We start from the raw sequence: 21,451 nt of genomic DNA on the forward strand, positions 1-21,451 counted from the left end.
GAATTTACAGGGCAGATCCTTGCAAGGCAAAGGAAGGCTGTGACCCTAGCCCAAGGCCGCCTAGGGTCGCTGCAAAAGATGCCACAGTGTCTTCTGTTATTGCCTCTCCTGAAATAATCATCAATGATTGAAGACGTCTGTCTTTCCACTTACAAAGTGAATTGCAGAGGTCATGGAGATACCGTGAGATTAGAGCCCCGGAATCCTTCGTTGGGAGGATTTGGGGCTTGGTTCTGAAACGAGCAAGGGATGCACACAGAGGGAAGGAATGCAAGAGAACTGAGGCATGTCACACACCCCTGATTCAGAAGCCGCTTGGCTGGTGATGCAGTGTTAAGACTCGTGCTTGCACGTAGGAAGGGCTGAGTGTTTTCTCCGAATGGGAATTTTTCGCCCTTAGCCAACCACCTCTACCTGGAGGGGATATTTCAGAATATCCCTCCCTTGGTCTTGTTCCTTAACACACAGGCAGTTGTACAACACAGCCGATTGCAACCGGCTTTGTTGCTTCCACATAACTGACACAACCCGTCTTGCCATTTAAGACATCCTTAGAAAAAGAAAACAAAGCGGCTAGTGACATACTGATTCCCCCCCCCCTTGCTCTAGGGATTACCAAATCCTCCACTTCCCTCTGTTTCTCTTTTGATCTCATCAAAGGCTGAACGTGAAAACAGACACAGACCCCAGAAAGTACATCACAATCCTGTCTGCTTGTTGAGACCTGCTGAAAAGGGCTGCTTTTGGACTTGTTTTTGTTTAATACCGTCAGGATTCATGACAACATTGGTTTTTAAAACAATTTTTATTGTTTATTTTAACAATTTTTAAAAAAAACACACAACAATTTAAGGCTGGGTGAGGTCACAGCCCGGGAGTCCCTGGAGCCATCAGTGGAGCGAGGAATCAATTTCCACAGAGGTAACCTAATATCCTTGCTGGCTTTTTTGGCTGCCTGAGGTCCCTGCAGAATTTCCTGTGAAGAAGCAGGCGGGCGGGTGGGTGGGTGGCTTTGGCAAATCCTGCCCTACAGCTGCCATAGCAGCTTTCTCTGGGCAGGCCTGAGCATGAAGGCAAATGAGGCTGCTGACGTCAAGATGCCATCTCCTTGCCTCAAACTGTCATCTTGCGGTGCCAAGGGAACGGGGAGTCTTCCGACTGAAGAGGCCTCCCCACGGAGGGCTTGCTCCAGTTTCTCCAGAACATCTGCACTATATTGACTCCCAGATGGCCACTTTTCAGTTTCCACTTCATTTTGCACTAATCTTTCTCAAACCTGGCTTGGTATGATCTTTTGGGAAACACTAAAAAGGAAGGTTTTGCACTGTGTAACTGGGGCTGGTGCTACTCATATTGGTGCTGCCCCCCCCCCCCACTGTAGGAAAGTTTTCTTTGTGGGCTATAAAAAAGAAATAGTGCTGCAGCAATTTGTCAATGTGGTTATTATTGATTTCTTTTTAAAAATCTGAAAAGCCCATTTGTGGGGCAGGGAAGGAAGGACAGCCACGGGGAAGCTGAGGTCAGGAAGGTGCACACAGAGGGAAGGGAGAAATCTTTCCTCTGGTATTCTGCAAATTCCATTTTTGTCTGCATTTGCAGTGGGACACCGAAAATCATTGCAGGGCAGATGCAACCCAGAAGAGGGCGCTAGAAAATGCCCAATTCAAAAATCTCACTTCAACCACCAGTAACCTATTAAGTAGCCTTAAATCAGCTTCTCTCCTGTTCCGCCTGTCTATTGCAAAATGGAATTAATAATTCTGGTCTGTTTGACCAAAAAAATAACGCCGTTAATTCTACTGAGAGGTAATGTGTGTACTGCAAAATGGAAAGATGATGTAGAGATCTACGACACTGGGATGTGTTTTCCTTGAATGACAGGAGTAGCTTCTGTTAGGACAGAAATGGCAATTTGCACATTTCTTTTTTGCTTCATAGAGAAGGGCGAAGGAACAAGATGTGGTCTATGGCCCCAAGTCACTGCATCAATGGAGCAGCAGACATGCAAAAGGGACAGTGAGATTCATCAAGGGCATATCTTTATTGCTGTTTTTTAAAAGGCACCTGTTTGTCAGCGAGAACTATTTGTGAACAAGCGGTTTGTTCAGTGGGGTGTCCATTTCTAAACGAAGCACCTTGATGAGGAAAAAAATGTAGACATTGATGGATTCTGCCACTCTCCAAGGAATTTCACTACAGCTATAAAATCCCTTGGCTTTACTTTCCCTGGCCTCCGTCCTTGATCCAATGAGGTGGACAGCGGAACAGAAAATCCAGACGAGCCCATCCTGCTGTAGGCTGTTGGAACTGAGGAAAAACAGGCTTTTCTTACCATGCGATTCCAATCAAGAATACCCAAGCAGAGGCGCTTCTGCAGCTTCTATAAATAGTCAGAGAGCTATTTTTAAGCCTGTAGCAGGAGTCACAGAACAAAACTATGCTTTGAAATGCTAAATCCTGTCAGGGTGAGGATGGAAGCTAGAGGGAGCACGCTTTGGGAACAACCCAGTTCTCTCTGTGCAGGAGGCTTTGGCCCCTTTCCTCACGTGTTGAAGGACACGTCCCGTCTGTCCTCAGACAACTCGAGAATGCTGTTCTTCATTCATGTCGAAAGCCACTGGCCTAATTTCTTTCCATTCACTGCTCCCCATTTACGGTCTCTCTTTTCTCTTGATGAGGCAGGGGAAGGAGAGCAAGAGCGAGGGAGGGACCATTACCTCAGGATTACCTCAGGGCCCTTCTCCCACTGGAAGGCTTGTGAAGCCGTAATCCTCACAGCCAGCACATTCCCCAGTATCTGCTTATAGGTCCAGGAACGTAGGTGTTTAAGGGCCCTTCAGAATGCATCTCTCTCTTGATTTTCTGCTGTGATTGAATTTTAAATTGCTTTCATTACACTATTTCAGACTTTTTTTTTTCAATGGTCCACTAAAAGACAGGTCCAAAACATTTTAAAAGAAGTGTGTACATCACACAACGTCACCCCCATCATTTCAGAGATTTTGAGTCTTACACTAAATGGCCCAAATTACTCTTTTGCTTTAAACCTGCCACTCCCTCCAGCCTAAAAGTATGAGTGGGTAGTGAAGAACATTTTGCACATGTTCAGAGAACTCCTCCCCTTGTTAGCAGTCCTGGTACTGAAGGGCTTATCCTGAGATTATTTTAACTCCCTCTGTAAAATGTTCTAATTTTCTCTGTAGCAAAAAGGACAGATTTTTAGGACTGTTGAAGCATTACGTTCTATTTGCCCTAAAACCAGATTTTTGGAATAGTAAAAAACAAAATACGTTTTTCTTCATATGGGCAACAAGCTGACTAGTAAAGAATGACACACATACACACAAGTCTGAATCAGAATTTGGGCATTTCTCCTTCTGAATACAAGACTGAAACTGAATCCAACATTTGTTAAAGGCCTCTATACCTGAAACATGAAGGTTTGGTACTTCCCTAGTTCATGATATACTGACAATATTTTGGAGGGGGAACTTTGACCTCAGAGTGGGGAACCGTGTGGGGGGTCCATGGTAGGTGACCAATCACAGAATTCCAAATCATATTTTTTGACCGATAACTCTTTCTGGCTAAGGACCAGCCTTCCCTGCCAAGACATATTCTTGTAGGCCACTGGCACCCATTGAACCAGCTTTGATTTCCCACTCCTCCACATGCATCCAACTAGGTGACCTTGGGCCAGTCAGTTCTCTTAGAAGTCTCTCAGCCTCATCTACCTCAGCTGCTTTGACCGAGCAGTAATATTAGGGCTCTCTCAGCCTCACCTCCCTCACAGGGTGTCTGTTGTAGGGACAGGAAAGCGATGGCAATTGTAAGCCACTTGGACACTCCTTCGGGTCAAGAAAAGCAGCATATAAGAACCAACTCTTCTTCTTCTAATACAGCATGTTTGTTTTTTGAGGTAGACCGTTGCTGAAAGATAAGCTGCACACCTAGGGTTTTGGAAACCCCCTGGCACTGTCAAGATGTGCATGTGTTCTCAGACTCTCACAGCACTGACCCCAGACAGCTATTACAGTACAGCTTTGCTTATTTTATTTTATTTTTTTGCAAAATATAAGTCGAAATCTTCACTGGCAGGAGACTTCAGGTTTGGAGAAGGTTGTTCCTTTCCTCTGAACCTGGAGTTCATCAGGATCTTGTTCTTTCCCCATGAGATAGCCAGGCTATTCTGCCTTTCCTTTTCTCCTGATAAAGCATATCCTGATGGATAAAAAATGTTCTTTCCAGAAAAGGATTAACATGTTTGCCTGTAATCAGTGCAGAATGTTTCTGTGTCTTGACACGAATAGGAGACCTTGTTTCAATTCAGGATCTCAATGGTTTCTGATTGTCTTTTAATAGTCAACAGGTTTTGTCTGTAATGCTGTGGTTGTATGTGACTGCATGTGTTCCATACCTTGCAACTTGATCACAGTACCTTTACAATAAGAGTTTTTTTAGAGATGAGCTGAGATATTCAAACTGCCTCCAGCAGTATAGAATGGGTGCAAAGAACAATGGGAATATTATTCAGCTTGGATACCCCTGTTTTCCAGCACCCTTTTATTCTTGAAAGCTCTGAAAGGAAATTTCAGCACCACTTTAAAAATAACACTCAGAGAATCAAAAACTTTGTGCAAGAATAAGTGTACGCAAACCATAAAATGTTTATTTGGTTAGTTCATTAAACATCTTTAAGACATACATTTTGGTCTGCACACCCTTCTATAAAATAGTTCAAGTTTTCAACGAACCTCCAATACATAAAAGCAAAGTGACTTTACCATACACAAATCTCAGATCAAAATACAACACTCTTTTTTTTTTCTTACATATTATAAAACCCGGTCAATACAAACTACATTAAAAAAGATAAAACACTTTCACTGATCCTTAGTACAATATAACGCCACAATTTGCACAGTGGCTATAAAGCCCCAGAGCACAATCCATGTGCTTTAAATTAAAAACAAAAAAAACACAAAAACAAGAAACCCTTAACTTGCCCAACAACATGATACTGAATGTGTAAACAAAGTGCTACTTAATCCAACAACCCTTTTTGTAAAATATGCATTTTGCATCTTTTAGATTATGTAAACCTTTAATGTTACCAATGAGGATAAAGGAATTTTAAGTTTTGACTGGTGGAGAAGCACGATGACTCGTGAAAACACACAGGTGGAAGGGAACAAAGGGTGAGTGAAATGATCCTTAAGCAAATGAACTCAGTACACACATCATCATCCAAACACCCTCTTATAACATCAGCATCTAGAGAGGTCTCCTTTTTCTTCTGGAAATGAAGACAGACTCAACATTTGTCGAGCAAATGTGTGGGAAGCAATGTTTAGAAGCACTGACCATACATTCAGTCCAAACAAAGCATTTTCTCTCCTAGGACTGAAGGGACTCATCATCTGCTTTGTTTGGGGTTTTTTTGGGTAGTGTTACCAACTGAATGATGGGAAAGGCCAGCTGTAGGCAGGGCCAACTGACTACTGCCTGTGACGTCACCAACTCCACCTGTAACACCCGCTTCCTACTACAGAAGAGTTTTACAACTGCTCTTAAAGCAATTGCAGATTTTCTCTGAAGTTAAATGTATACCTAAGGGCTGCCAACAGGCCTGGGGAAAAATGTCTTGCCCTTTTAACATATTCACCTCCCAGCCCACGAAAAGTATGAACTACACATTTCTGCCCATAAGCCTCTGTTAAAGGGCCAGGAGGATTTTTCTCCAAGCCTTCCTGCAATCCATTTCTAACTGTAGTACTTTAGAAAAACCAGGGGAAAGGGCCAAGATTGTTGGTTTGGTCTAATTATGTGCAGGCAGGAGGCTATGTGGGAAAAAGATGAAGCTGGACGTCACCCTCTAGATAAAGAGCCTACTACAACTGCTCTTAAAAACGTTATGTTTGTCTTCATTTTATGAAGAGAAATGCAGGTGTACAAAGTCATTTCCCCACTCCTAAACGGAGCACTGCTCATGCAGTGTACTACGTGCTCACTGGAGCCAGTGGATCAAGATTATGGTTTCTTTAAATGGAGAATCAAGGTGGGTCAAGACACTTGAAAAGCGTATACAAGTAACACAGACAACACTACTAACTCGTTAGTCATTAAGATAATGGTTCATTGCAAAGCCCAGTTTTCACTAACCGATCACAAAGTGCCATTCAAATTGCACAGTTTTTTTTCTTCTTCAAATATCAAAGCGTACAAGTTAGCATGCACAACAATTCAAACTAGCCCACCCTTAGCTGTTCTTATATAGGTGTTTTGTTTTTTCTTAAAGTCCAAGCCAGTACGAGATACAGGATCTCTGAAGCAACAAAAGCTGAAAAATAAACTCCATGCTCATACTTAATCTATGGATTTGTTCAGATGCCATAAATGCACACGGATGGAGACCCCCCACCGTGGCCTGGGCAGATAATGTCAATGGGGGGGGGGGAGAAAAGAGCACCTATGGAGGGAGTAGTTTCCCCATAATTGGAAACAAAAAGAGGACAGGAGTATGAAAATAGAACTGCCAGCCCTAGTTAACCCAGTGCAAACAAAAAACCGAAAAGACACCATGCCCTTCAGTTTTCTTGGAAAAGGGGACCTCACAAAGGTCTCCTCCCACCCAAGCTTCTGAGGAAGAGTAACCTCTCAGTGACGGAACAGATTGCTTTGTGCGCAGATCTCAAGGTCACTTTCTGGTCTCCCCAGTTCAAGGCTCTGGAAAATTTCTGCTCAAGACTTTGAGAGCTACTGCCAGAGTCCAAAGGCCAAGGGTCTGACTCAACATAAGACAATTTTCATGTGTTTTTCCCATAATTCCCAACTACACACATCCATTTTAGTTTTGCCCTCTTGGCACATCCATTTGGCAAAGTGTGGGAATGTAGCAGGACTGAGGTCCTTGAAAAATATGACACCTGAACAAGCCCCGTTGACCGAGTTGGTAGAACAAAAACAAAACAGTGATCTTGGAGGTCCACTATTTAGACACTTCCCTTGTGTTTTTGCAGAGGATTGTGTATTAGCATCGACAACATCAAGGGCATTATTACTAAACTTGGTGGTCTCTACAGCGTTGCAAACACACTCTTGGCGCTGTGCTAGCAACTGAAGGTACGTCTGCAAAGAGCCCTTAAAAACTGACTCCGAGATATATCCCTGCATTAAGTATTCCAGTAAGCCTGTATGCAACTTAACCGAGCATTTCTTCAACAGTATCTAAAGGAATCCACACACTAAAGCTGCACTGTAACTGTTGGGAGATACACATACGCGGGCTTCTGTCTCTAACATCTTGTCTGATTCCGATTCGCACATAATTTGTCCTCAAGGTCCTTTCGGGTTAATCTCTAAGACAATGACTACAGCAAGAAAATGTTGTAATTCCATAGATTGGTCTGTACACAATGATGGAAAGAACAAGACCTCATGAATATGAGTAATGTACAGCGGTAACTTCTGCTTTTTGTAAATTGCTTGGGGTCAGATATCCGCTTTCACCCTCACCCCCAATGGTAACACAGGATACTCCTGCCATTGCTCCTTGTAGATAAACCCATGATTCATTTCTACAATTCACTGTGCTGACGCTGAATACACAAGAGGAAATATGGAATTATAAGCCTTATAGAACACTGGTGAGCTAAACCTCTGCTCCAAACCTCTGCGAGGCTCAACTGCATGAAGAACTCTAGAGATGCCAGGATTTGTTATCTCTCTTTGCTATAAGGACATGTTCCAAAAAGCATTAGCTGCCTCTGAGTAGTTCAGACATAGACAATGTATGATGACGGAAAATGTGACTTCTTTTTCATTGTGCCTGCACACTCCCAGAACATGAGAACCTACTGTTTTGAAAAAGACATACAAATTCAATCAAGTACAAAAAAAATATTTTTTTAAATTATGACTGCAGTGGTCATCCGGATATTGTGTGCTTTTCCTAGAAAAGGCCACTTTGAGAAAGTCTGAAGAAACTGTATGTATCCTTAAATAAATTGCACATCCGTTAAGAAAACTGTAGATGTAGGTCGGAAGCACAGGGACTATCTAAAGTAGCATTTCGCTTGTCTGTATGTGAGCAGAGTCACACAAAAGCTTGAGTTAGAACTCAGTAGGTTTTCAATTAACAAAAAAGAAGCAACTTATTTGCCTGGCAGCATGAACCAGAGGAAAATCAGGGCACCACTAAAATCTATAGGAAGCCTCATGTCACCTTAAAGACTAACAGGCTTTTATTTTAGCATAAGCTTTTTTGGACTAGAACTGCGGTCTTTAATGCTTCCAGATGCTGAACCCACCTTTAAATGCCCAGGTGGCTGCACAGGACTCAATGGACTGCAAGCATGCAACAGGAAATCGTATCACCCAAGTCATGTGACAAGAAGAGAAGCCAGAGCTACAATCTGATTGGTGATTATGGGGTCTGCATTGCAAGTATACCAAGAGCAATGGAGGACCAACTGATAAGGGTAGGGGGTGGCCAGGCCAAGAGAGAAGGCAAGAGAAAATATCTGTGTGGATGGTAGAAGAGGAATGCATCTCTGAATCCATCTGTGCTACCAAAGAATCCTCTCCATGACTGAATAATTTAGTCTCAAGGTCCTGCTTTACCTCTCAGTGCATACACAAGGAGGGGTAGGATGCATGCATGTTTACCATGATCTCTACACGTGGATTAGCACCAGATACCTTTGCAAAGCAGCAAAAAAGCAAATGAAATAATAATGGGCTCAGGACCCTGCTTGGCTGAAGACAACTAGAACAACAAAACACTTCATCAGATGCATTTGTGGCTTTGCGATAGTAATGTAGAAATTTATGGGGGGGGGTGCTGTAAAGAGTAGAGTCAAAGGGCCATGAAATTCAAAAAGTACAGAATAAAAGCTGTGCTTATCTTTAAGGTCCCTTGCTGCAACAGAGTAACATAGCTATCCCTTCTGTCAAGTGACTAGCAGAATTCTGAATTTATTTCAATGGAACATAACTTCCTTTGGATTGTACTTTTTAAAGCTTCACACAGAGGTTAAGACCGTGAATCTCATTCACACTCTGAATGAACATCTGAAAAAGGCCTGGCGTAGTTCACTGTAACCTTAGTACTCAGACATGGAAAACTAAACTCTACGATAATGACCAAAACTTTAAAAAGCGGTTCAAATGCAACAAACAGCAAAATAAAGTAGTCAAAATGTGTTAAAACTATTATGGTAAAGGCTCAGCTGCCCCCAAATTAGCCCACAAGAAGCAAGCTGTTAAGGGATATTTCTGTTGTCCATTTTCACTCGAACAAGGAACCAACTTCCTCTATGTTTGGCAAAAACAAAACAACTTCCCTTCCTGGTCACTTGGAAATTATTATTAGTGAACAAAGGTGATAAGGCAGGCAACTATTTACAAGCCTGGACCAATACTTCAGAATGAAAAGGTAAGATGCCCACAGAAGGTAAACCAAACCAGGCAATGTAGAAGGCAGCATCCAGTCTAGAGTCTGCATGTCAATCACAACTTGCTCCTTAGCTCCTCAGTGACTGCCCTTTCAAAAGAAGTACAAGTTATGTAAACAGATTTCTGAGCTTTTTCTATAGCCCTTTGCAGTACCCATGCCTAAGTTGCATAGTTCTGAGGGCAGGGGTGTGTGCGTGTGTTTTGGGGGGGGGGGGAGAGAGAAACAGACAAGATGTCTAAGGTTTGCTAAATTCTTCCCCAGAAAAATATATAACACCAAATAAAAATACCAAACATAAAGACTCCAAGTAAAGATTTCTTTAAAAGAAGCTCAAGAGCACCCGCAGACTCTTTAGATATGAGTGGGTTTGTCTAGTTTGCCTTCAAGATGATGCCCGGCATACTGCTGTTGGTTAGCACTATAGATGCAGAGCATTTGAGTAGCAAGTTGCCCTTGGTTGCAGGTCGAGCCAGAACTGACACAGGTGGAACAGTGATCTGCAAGATTTTTATCCACCAACTTCTGAACCAACTTCTGACTGGTGAGCCCACTTCTGACTGGTGGGATTTACAGCTGAAGTCAAGCGTGATCCATGTTAGCGTTTACGGTAACAATAAAAGCCTTCAGTAGAGGGGGTATGGGCATTCCAACCTTAAGGGTGTTAAGAACCTCCTGTAGAGCAAATATTGCTCCCCCGCTCATCTAGTGTAGGTGAGAATCATACCCCAAATGGTAGACTTGTCTACTAGAATGGCTGCAAAATTGCAACAAAACAAAAGTGAACCAAGCAACTGTACAATTTGACCAAGTGCTTCCTCTTATTCATAGTTATTAAGCTTGAGTTTTAAATGATAAGATTGTGATTGACTACAGATAGCTCCAGCTACCCGTGTCTATCAGAAAAGCAAACCAACAGGGGAAGACGGCAGCCATATTTTTAGTGCCACCAGAGGAAGCAGGATTTGTAAACTGGTGTTTATTATCACATTAGGAGAAAGGCATCTCTCTTCCTCCCTAGAATTTTGAACAGTACAACTTCTACCCAAATCAGAGAGGAAACAGCGCCTTCTTTCATTAGAAGAATCTTTCACAAACCTGACCATTTTTTATGTCCTCTCTTCCTTAATAGGCTGTCTTCACTGGTGAAATATTTGGAGCAAGCAGTCTTTTACTTGGTTAGTAGCTAGGGAAATTACAGGCTCCCAAGAGATGTCCTTTACTTGAGGTGAGAAATGTACCGTACAATAACTGAAACAGAACTGGTTGACATTTTTTTAGCTATAACCCTCCAAGACCACTCAGAACTGGATGCAACGAATGAAACGTCTCCAGAACTCCGATTTCATTAGGGAGGGGCTCAGCAGAAAGCTCCCTTGTACAAATAAAATACATCTACAATTTTACAATATGGAGACGGCAAAAGGCTTTGTTGTTGAATCAAGGGTAGCTTTTGTTTTCAATGAAAAGTGTTAAGAAAAGAAAAAGCAGTGGGGGAAGAGTGTTCACAAAAGTAAAGGTAAACATTAAACAAGGAAAATAACACAACAGGCACCAACAACTAACATTCAAGTAACTGATGGATTTAAACATCTCAAAGCACAGCATTACAGAATTCAGAAGTATGGCCAAAACAGCACCTTTAAGTACTCTTCGAGAAAGAGGCTCTCGGTAGCGAAGACAAACAAAACGTGACCAACTGTTCCAAACAAAGTGAGCAAAGGTTATCTTTGCACATGGGTAAGCAATTCTTCTGCTTTTCCTGAGAAGCAAAAGCGGGAAATTCCTGCTTGCCAATGTTGCTATAGTTAAATGTCAAAATGCAAGTGCAACCACACTTGAAAGATTTTTTTCGTGAGAACAGCTGAGGGGAAGCCCTCCCCAAATATGATGCAGGATGTTGGTCATTTATACTTCAAGAGACACAGACTCTCTCCCTCTAGATAAATACTTCAAGACCACCCAAATCAATTTCGGTAAAGAATGTGACTCAAAGTTAGATCGCCATGTTTGAACAAATATTGTGTGAGGTGCGGTTCCTATAAGGCAGGGGTAGTCAACCTGTGGTCCTCCAGATGTTCATGGACTACAATTCCCATGAGCCCCTGCCAGCAAATCAGTGGAGGACCACGGGTTGACTACCCCTGCTATAAGGAGAGGGATGAAAGATAGAGGCCTCTGCCAGACTCCAGCTTGAGAATTCTTCATACAAAGCAGTGCCCGGAAAGATCCATCCATGTTTTCTTCAAAAAGCTCATTTTAAAAATGTTATGTTCATCATATCAAGAAGCAACTACAAATGGGATTTTTAAAATTTAAACAAAATTTTGCACGTTGCTCAGCTGTATTGCCCATTTTTTGTTTTCGGGCTTCTGTGAAATTTTATGAATCACACCAAAAATATCAGCCTGGTACAGTTTATAGCAGCAGAGATTTCACACCGTACCCCCTTCAGAGGAGCTTTGAAATGCATCTCCAGACAAGTCTAACCCTGGTACTTATTTTCCCTTGGTTGGGGGCAACTGAGACAGAACTGTTTGTGAAAAGACGATTGTGAACCACTTTGAGGGGAACACTCATTTATCTGCATATTCTAAATTGGCAGCGCAACCTCCATCCTAAACAGAAATGCCCTTAAATTAAGGAACAACAAAATTTAAAGGCAGTCATGGCAGATCCCCCCTCCTCTGTACACCAGCAGGTTTCCGCCTGTAGTTCAGTCTGAGCATGCTTAAATGGCACGAGACTTCAAGAATGATTATTAAAGTGGCCACATTTGGGACATGATGTCCTACGGAGGCTAAACAGGATGGACTTCAACAAAACTCAGATCAAGATTGGGGAGGAAAAAGGATATGATGTCATAAAATATTCCGGTTATTTTGGAAAAAAGGAGATCTTGACATGGGTTGGTGCATTATCTAGTTCTACCTGAGAATGCCTAGCATTTTACCAGTTGATGCTCCAAGTTTGAGATTTTTTAAATAAAACAGGCTTCAAGTCTGCCATCTTCTATTTAGCCAGTGCATGAAACAGCTCATTCTGGGAGGCTGGCGGATCTGTCCCTCAAGCCACCGTGTCACAGAGAGGCACTTGTGTGTGGGCAGGCCAGCTACTAAAACAGCTGCCTCGATGCATCTTAGTTCTGAATACAAATTTCATCTGACACGCATTGCCCGAAAACCAACCACCCAGGACACCTAGAACCAGTCCATATCATTTTCAGTGGATCACCTTCTTTCTGCTCATAACAACTGAAATAAATCCAGAATATTTCCTAGCCTTGTGGTTTAGGAAATGTTTCTGAAAACCAAAAGGTTGGAAGTGTTAACAAATGGTAAGATGTAGACTAACAGCAGCCAGTACAAGCATGACTATTGTACATATCCGTTCCACATAATATATTTCTGGTAAGGGCTTGGAGGCGGAGCATGTCTCATGGCTTAAGTGCCACTCAGCGCTTAACACCCACGCAGGGCAGCTGTCCCACCCCTGAGCGCCTCCTCCACCAACCGGCTTGCCTGTCTGTCCAGCGGCCAGCCAATCACCTTCCGTCCCCCTCCTCCTTCCACTTCCCTCGGAGGCTGCAGATCCCTGCTGTATGAGAGCTGCCCCTGTCGGTGAGTTCCATATCTGCCTGCAGCCTTTCTGGGTCCTGGGGGAAGGCCGTCCACAGAGTTCTTCCACTCCACCCTCCCAATCTAGCGCCTGTTGTATTCCTGAATGCAACGGGCTTGGCCCCTAGTATAGATACACTTCACCTGAGAGGTACACCCTTCAGTTCACTGATGACTAAAAATTACCTGCACATGGTGTGATCCATTCCCCATCAGGTGCTATTGTGCTTGCAAGGGAGGAAAAGAACATGACATGGAGTATCATTTGCTCCTGACTGCTCATACGTAGCAGCTGGTGGCTGTTCCTTGCCCTCCCATATAGTGATCCCATATAGTGATACCACCTCCCATATAGTGATACCCCTCCCATATAGTGATCCAGCCACTCCCTTTTCTGCAGTTTATCGGTTCCTGTGATTAAATGCCCCCATATTAACTGCTGGTAAGCTGCATCTAAACTCCCTTCCCCAGACAAACAAGAACTGGAAGAGGGCACAGCTGTGTCCACATATGAAGGGATCAGGGCTCACGGTTTCAAATATTTATATAAATTAAAAGAAATAAAATGGTCAGCTACCATCTACTATTTATTTACATACATGGCACTAGAATATTAACGGTACACTGGAGTGTCCCATATGCACCACAGGTAGTGATGTTTTCCAAGGCAGCTTTGGAGGATAAATTGAAAACAGACACACAAAGCCCCGGCAGAATTTTAGTTTAAGAAGCTCAAGCATGCATCATGTTTGTTTGTTTTTTTTAAATTCCACTAGCGTTTCTACAGCTCCATGTTTTAAACACCCCAGCACTCTTTAGCAGAGGGAATATGAAGAGCGTGCATAGGGAAAACGAAGTTCTTGGCACTTGGAATGGGGTTTTGTTTGTTATTGCATACTGTACTGTGTGTTTGTGAGACAGGCAAGAGGATCAGTGCTTTGGAAAATGCGTATTGAGACTGAGCACAGCAACTGCACCCAAAATATTCTTTACTTGCACTGGTGGACACTATTTAATGCCAACGATGCAAGGAATACCCTGCCCCAATATATGTATTTCCATTAGGTTCCTTAATTCTGACTGAATTATGGTTGCATGAGCTTAAACCCAGATAACATCTCCAGAAGTTATTCTAACCCAAAACCAAATACAGCGGACCAAGCAAAAGATATACAACTTAAGTTTTTGACACACAGTCTGAAAACGTTAACTAAGTCTTCACCAACACAGTCAAGCATAAAATAGCGCTAACTAGAGCCAAAAATCATTGGAAAGCATGCTGCTCTTGAGTCACATATGCTAAGCACAAATGCTCCCTGTTAGGCATTATTGCAGATAAGGACCCACTGAAACAAATCCAGGCAGCATTCAGTACTTTAAGGCAGGGGTAGTCAACCTGTGGTCCTCCAGATGTCCATGGACTACAATGCCCGTGAGCCCCTGCCAGCAAACGCTGGCAGGGGCTCATGGGAATTGTAGTTCATGAATATCTGGAGGACCACAGGTTGACTACCCCTGCTTTAAGGGCAGCTTATCAAGACAGGTAAATCCTATGAACAGTAAATTAACATTTCTTTCTAAGAATTACTTGGCCACAAGCCATTTTTCTCTGGGGGGGGGGGGGATCTGTGTTATCCATGTGGAGCAAGACTGGACAGAGAAAAGTAACTGGGGGAGGGAGAAATGAAAGTTCTCCCAACAATAAGTTTCCCCATGCCCATTTCACCATTTAAAAAAATTCCAGCAATGATGCAGCTCAGACATATTGGTCTACGGCCCCAAGTTCACCCTCCTACATACTGGTGTAGCTGTGATATGGCATGATAAACAGCTATCCTAACACTGACTGGGGGGGGGGGGTGAACCAGGGCTGTCCATCAGTAGCACACAGCACCTGCTTTGTACACAGAAGATCCCAAGTTCAATCTTCAGAACTGCCAGGTAAACACATTAGATAGAATTTACAGTCCTGACACTTAAGAGATCAATGATCTGACCCAGTAAAAAGGCAGTTTCATGCATTCATATACATGTACATGACACATTGGCCTATTGTGCAATTTGTGAGCTGCAAGTTCCACAAAGAAGAGCTCACAGGCAAATGTTAGGTGCATAAAGCCACACCAGTTTTGTTAGCTCTGTTGGTGAATTTCTGTCAGTTTGATAGCGGCAGCAGTTTTTCCCCCCATACGGATCTTCTGTATTTGAAGAATATGCTTCTTGACCAGAGTTAGTCAACCTGTGGTCCACCAGATGTCAGTGGACTACAATTCCCATGAGCCCCTGCCAGCATTTGCTGGCAGGGGCTCATGGGAATTGTAGTCCACTGACATCTGGAGGACCACAGGTTGACTACCCTTGGTCTTAACAATGCTATAATACTAAGCTACTCCACAATGGCTCTGCTGTCCCAAATACTTTCTGTGCAGCAGCTTAAAGAATGGAACCGTAAGTTTATAAACAGACGGCTAGAACTCCACTACCAAATTTGGCAGAGAAAGAACAGCACAGTTTCCGGCTTATATTTTCCATTTCTTTAACCAGCTTCTTTTTTTTTTGACCACAACATTGTCTTTGAATATTCTAAAAAGCCCCCAAACATGCTGAAATGTCAGTGAAATTAAAGCAAAATTCTTTCTTACATCATCAAGCTCACAGTACAACAAGGGGTTTTGTCATTTGCTTCAATAAAAATAAAAATTATTTTTAAAAAGGTATACTAAATGTTTAAAAACAAACAAGATCAATGCAAAATATAGCTTTTGTCATTGTAAGCATACACAGCGGCGTGTACCAGCATCTGACCATGTCATAAATACGAAGGTCCCAACTCCCAGTAAGGTATGGGGCACAGCAAGGTTTCCAAAATATATTCACAACATTATCGTAAAAACAAAATTTGCAAAAAAAATTTAAGAAACAGGCATTTTGGACTTTTTCATAAGACTTCTGATGATGGAAACAGTATTATAACAATGAATAGGAAAGCCCTTAAAATACACACAGACGTACTACAGTGTTTAGTCACTTCCAGTACATTGTGCTGGAGGATGCATACCGAGTTGCGTTAAAAATCTGCAACTTTTTGTCTCATCTTGAAGGAAATTTTCAAAAAAATCTGTCTGAGTTGCCAACCAAGAAATCCCTTCAGGTACATACAAGGCCTTCCATATGTATAACTCTTCCCTCATCCCAATACTCTTGATAGCATTTCATAACAAGTGACTTGTGGGGTGCATGAATGCAGGGAAGCCCCAGCATTCATACAAGCCTAGCCATATACTGTTCAAGAAGATGCTTATTTTATTCCAAGAATAGGACCTGCAAGCAAAAATCTGCCCAAACTCTCACACATCAGGCATCCCTAGTAGCACAAATTAATGGAATAAAAACCCATTTTTATTTAAAGGTTGCTTTTGTTGTCATGTTATAAAGGAAAAGGAATGATCTCACTGATTTCAGTGAGCAAGAGAAGCTCTCTCAGGCCCATTATGCACGGAGTGGAAAGTCAGCATTCGGGGTGGAATGGCGGCGGCTAAAATCACCAATTATGCACGCTGCAGGCGGCAACCGGGTGCAGAGCCAACGTATGCCGCCGAAAAAGCCACATTAGTGGGATGCGGAAGAAGGTGGAGCTTCCTGGGACCAGGGCGCAACCAGAAGTGGCTCCAGAGTATCTGTGTGCATAATCGGATACTCTGGGTTTTGCCGCCGTTGTGTTCCGTCCCTTGCATAATCGGTTTGCTTCACTTCTTCCTCCTCCTCGTTCTCCATGCCACCATTTCAGCGGCTGTGCATAATAGGCCTTAGTGAGACCAACAGGACTTAGAAATGCTTAAGCTATGGGTGGCCTGCGTCCAGAGTTCAAGAATCAACACATCAATGTCTGGTAGTAACATTTGCCCTCCTCTTTAATGTGTTACCCCTTTAAGTCAAAGACATGCGTCCCTCAGGACGGTATTAAACCAGAGCAACAGTGAGTCCTAAAAGGAGTTATTACTGAGGACCCACATTTTTTTTCAGAATAAGAAAGCACATCTTGGAACAATATTAATTCTAATAACCTACAGTGCAAGAATACGGTCTGAGACAACAGGGATCATTTCAGCTGCCTTTCCCTCATTTTCATTTTGATTGTTATAAACACCAGGTAACAAAGTAAAATGTACAGTAGTGAGGTAAATTGTATCCTATCAGCAGAAACTGCCTATCTATAATTCAGTTAAATATTAATAGTTTGAGCAAAACGTACAAAAAAAAACTCAGGGGAGGGAGGGGGAGAAACTTAACCAACAGCATTCTAAAGGTCAGCAGTAGTGGAGAAATCTCTGCTTTTGAAAGAGGTCACTTATACACCAACTTTTGATCCCAATACAAGTTTCCCCAATTGTGCCTTGAATATCTTATCTTGTAATTGTTTCCTCTTCCCTCCCACCCAACCCCTAGAACACCTTAGGTTCTACCTTCTTGACTTTTTTTTGGTCTAGAACAGTCATTAAAACGCGGCCATCCGGCAGCAACTTTCAAGCTGTCTTGAAAGCACAGCTCTCCAAAAAAGCTGTGTGGCCCCGTGTCATCGCCATAGTGTGGCAGGTCTTGAAGGCCCAGCCCTCTCCCCTTTAAATGAGGACTGGATATTGCAGCATCTGAAATCCACACCAGGGCTGGATGCTGGCCCAGGTGTGAAGGCAGTTTTAGGTCACTCGATTTAACACAAGGTTTAAAAAATAAAGATGTCTATGCAGTCATTCATTTAATATTGTCTTGTAACCCTTAGCTCAGTTTAGTCCATTTTAATTTTAAATATTTTAAAAAGATTCTTAGAAACAAAAACAAACGGAAAAAGCCCACTGAAAATGATGAAAATCCAATTCTACTCTTTCAGGCACAGACCTTAAATGGTAAGGAAGACCTGGTAAATAAAGGTGCAACAGCCCATCTCGCTCTCTCTCTTTCTCTCCAGTCAATGGAGTTAAGTCTCTCTTTTGGCATATAAGAAAGGTTGGTTTTCATACAATATTTCTAGGTTCAGCAGTGGTAATGGCGTTCAAAGACAATACAATTATTTGGGGCAATTCCCCTTGGTGGCAACGCACCTCTCTTGTTTGCTCCCATTTTATTTAACCCATTCTTCTCTCTTAGAAGCAAAGGAATTCCTTCACTAGCATCATTTAATATCTTTAGATAAAACTAACCAGAGGCCTCTTGCTGGCCAGTTGCCAATGTACGACAGCTCGCCCACAAATATGTCGAGGCATAAGCATTTAAGCAGTTGTGTATGTGTGTATTGTTGTTGTTTTTAACAAAGTTAGAACAGTTACCATACCCAAGCTGAGCATACAGTCTAAGTTGCTGATGCAAGATGTTTGTTTCTTCTGTAAATAAAGCTATGTTGTTACAGTGGACCCTCTGAAGATGTTCTCACCTCCTCAGCTTTCCCAAGATCTCTCAAGGAGAAGGAACGCGAATGCGGAACAGCCCTTGCTGGAGTTGCAGTCGGAAGAGTTTGCAGTTTGCAATACGTAATGCTGCACATCCGGTACGGCGAAGATCGGAAGGGAACAGCGGCTTCGTGTGATGCCAAGTTCCGGTACTCCTTTTAAACTCTCGCACGTAATCATAGTTGGTACCTTTTGCAAAAGACATTTGTTGCTTTAGGAGATTCAACAGCATTTAAGAAGCAGCTTTATCCAATAAAATCAATGTGATTTCTAGAGGAAACCCAGGGGGCAAAGGGTGAGTGGGCAGTAAACTAAAAAGCAAACATGTGAAGAAAACTCAAACCCAGTGGTGTTTTGCATCTTGCACACTTGTTGTTTTGTGAAGGTTCATAACAAAAATTTGGATCCCGTTTCCAACACGACCATGTCAAACTGATTTACACGGCACATTTATACCCCACCTTTCCCGTAGCTACTTAAAACGCTGAGAAAAGTAGTAGTGATAACCGAGTATTTAGAGCTCAACATTTCAAGGAAGGCCTGTCAAAAATATGACTAAGCAACACAAGAGTGATTCAAACCCGAGGAATGCCTCTCCACCATTAAGAAAGGAAGTCTGTAACTAGTGAACTAGTTGAAAAATCCTAAAAGCCCCAATGGAACATATGGAGTGAGAACGCAGACAGTTTTAATGCTGACAGAAGAGATGCTACTTTGGCATTTGACCCATCCTTTTGGGAAACTGCCAGAGGAATATTTAGCAATGGTACTCTTGGAGACAAACATAACTTTTAAAAATGCACAATTCCCCCCCCCCTTGTTTAGCTTCTAACCTGTGTCAAGGTCTCCAATCACATAAATGCTTGCTCCAATGGGCACAGCTCCATATACAAATGAAGAACTAGCTGGGATGCATAGGTTTTGATCATTCAAGTAGATCCACCTGCAAAAAAAGGCAACATTTAAAGTGCTGCTAGAATAATGAATGCAATGAAGAGACGCACATATGCAAAAGTTACCTTATGTGTAAAGATGTGCAACTCCAAGCACAACGCAAAAAGGTATTTTTCAGAGGTAATGCAACATCAGTGTACAGCTCAATCCTATCTGTGTTCATATGGAAGCAAGTATCATATGCCTACAAAGCATGGTTAGGATTGCAGTTCAACGGAAGACATGCATCTTTCTAAGTGCACTGAAGTTAAATGGCATCAAAGAGTGTAATTTTACTTAGGGAGCAATCCTAAGTGGGTCCACTGCAGAATTAATTCCCATGTTATTCAATGTTCTTAGTATTGCAGCCTCAAGCCCCACTGCTCTGGGATGCACCTGGAAGTTGTACCAGAATCCTTTACTCTAAATGCAGGAAGGAATGTGTGTGGTCTGGATTTTGCTGTTCTAGAGGTAAGTGGTGCCAAAATGGGCACTGGACAATACAAATTCAGACTTCAGTAATTCTTTGAGCATTCTGACAGTGCACTTGGATTTCTCCACAGGGGCCTGAGAAATGACCTGGCCAACAACCATCTGACAAGTCATATTGGTCACGAAGGTGCTACAGGATTCAAATTGTAGCACTTCTACTGCATACCTGAAACTATCCCTAAGAAACCATCCCTAAAAACCAATCTTGTAAAACAGCACCCTCTTCTGGTTATCAGGCATATAAGCACTACCAAAACCAAAATAGGATGCAGGAATTGGTCTGAAGCAGCGGAACTACCACCTCAAACAAACTGCCACGGATGCAACAAGATAAAGGCAGAAGGATCCAGGTCTCATGTATGCAGAATTAATCCAGCTACGTTCCTGTCATTGCAGTTTTAGGGACCATGGCTGGCTGGCTAAGAAAGACCTCAGCCTGGGACCCTGGTGAATTGTTTCTAATCCAAGCAGACTGTGGGTTGGATCCAGCTGGATTGTCCAGCCAGTTTAATCCAATCCTCCCTTCCTTGCTATAGCCCTTGTCCCATATGGCCTTTGCCCATGAAGATCATATGCTCCTTTTTTGGTAGTCAAAAGGGGTTCTCCCATCCCTTCACATGAACAAAGTATCAAACTGGCTGGCTAAAATCCCACTGGAATTCAACAGTCCTTTATAATGCCACAACCAGGGATGCCAAAAAATATTATCTGAAAAACTACAAAAACTGTTGTGTTATTCTAAATTATGAAGTTTCAGGGAATAAGAAGCAGTAAGGAACTGCCTGAGAACTACTACTTCTTGAAGAAATAGAAATATCGAGGGGGGAAAACCCACTAAAGAATTCTTTCGTCTCTTTAAAATTGAAATAGAAAACCTGGCTGAATCCACTCCCTGTCCTGGGCTGGTAGCCTGATTTGGCAAAAGGCAGTTTCATATGTTCTGTTGTGTTGCAACCACTTAGCACAGAAAGGGAGATCAGCCATATTATAAAAGGATCCCGGAACTACTATGCAAATAAAGCTATAAAATTAAGCTAGAGGTAGTTGACAACAGACTACAGGGAGAGCAGACTGATTCAAATCAACGCTGTCTTTAAAGAAAGGGATCTCATTTCTACTGCGACGTTGTCACCTTTTAAATTCATCGTGATAGAATTCCGATTTGCATGTCACCATTTCACTGGACTGATTATCGTCACGACTTCTCACGCCTCCGAAGACATAGAGCTCTGAAGCCACACCACAGGCCACTGCTCCAAACCTAGCAAAATAATATTTTTTAGAAAGTGTTCCAGTGATCCTGCCGATGGCTTATCAAGTAAAACTTGACAAAAATTGTAAAACAGCATAAAGCTCATTAAAAGCAACAAAGCAGAGCATAAAATGGCATAAAGAATTTATGGAGAAGAGCCTAATGCTGGGAGCGATTGAGGGCAAAAGAAGAAGGGGATGACAGAGAATGAGGTGGCTGGATGGAGTCACTGAAGCAGTAGGTGCAAACTTAAATGGACTCC

General features: G+C 42.5%; 1 protein-coding gene across 2 annotated transcripts in view; it reads right to left on the reverse strand.

Moving 5' to 3' along the window:
• Window positions 1-4,643: 4,643 nt before the first annotated feature.
• GAN (gigaxonin) overlaps window positions 4,644-21,451 on the reverse strand; it is a 37,422-nt gene continuing 20,614 nt past the window's right edge. Inside the window, exons 9-12 of one of the 2 annotated variants that reach the window (XM_077310889.1) lie at window positions 21,070-21,198; window positions 19,346-19,455; window positions 15,441-18,701; window positions 4,644-15,310 (exon numbers count right to left, since the gene is read on the reverse strand). In XM_077310889.1, coding sequence (XP_077167004.1) covers window positions 18,520-18,701; window positions 19,346-19,455; window positions 21,070-21,198 — 421 coding nt within the window. In that variant the 3' untranslated portion in view covers window positions 4,644-15,310; window positions 15,441-18,519. Of the gene's footprint in view, window positions 15,311-15,427; window positions 18,702-19,345; window positions 19,456-21,069; window positions 21,199-21,451 lie in introns of both variants that reach the window. The other variant, XM_077310888.1, reaches the window with a different exon arrangement.

Source organism: Paroedura picta, chromosome 14 (genome assembly GCF_049243985.1).
Source record: "Paroedura picta isolate Pp20150507F chromosome 14, Ppicta_v3.0, whole genome shotgun sequence".
Lineage (NCBI taxonomy): Eukaryota > Metazoa > Chordata > Lepidosauria > Squamata > Gekkonidae > Paroedura > Paroedura picta.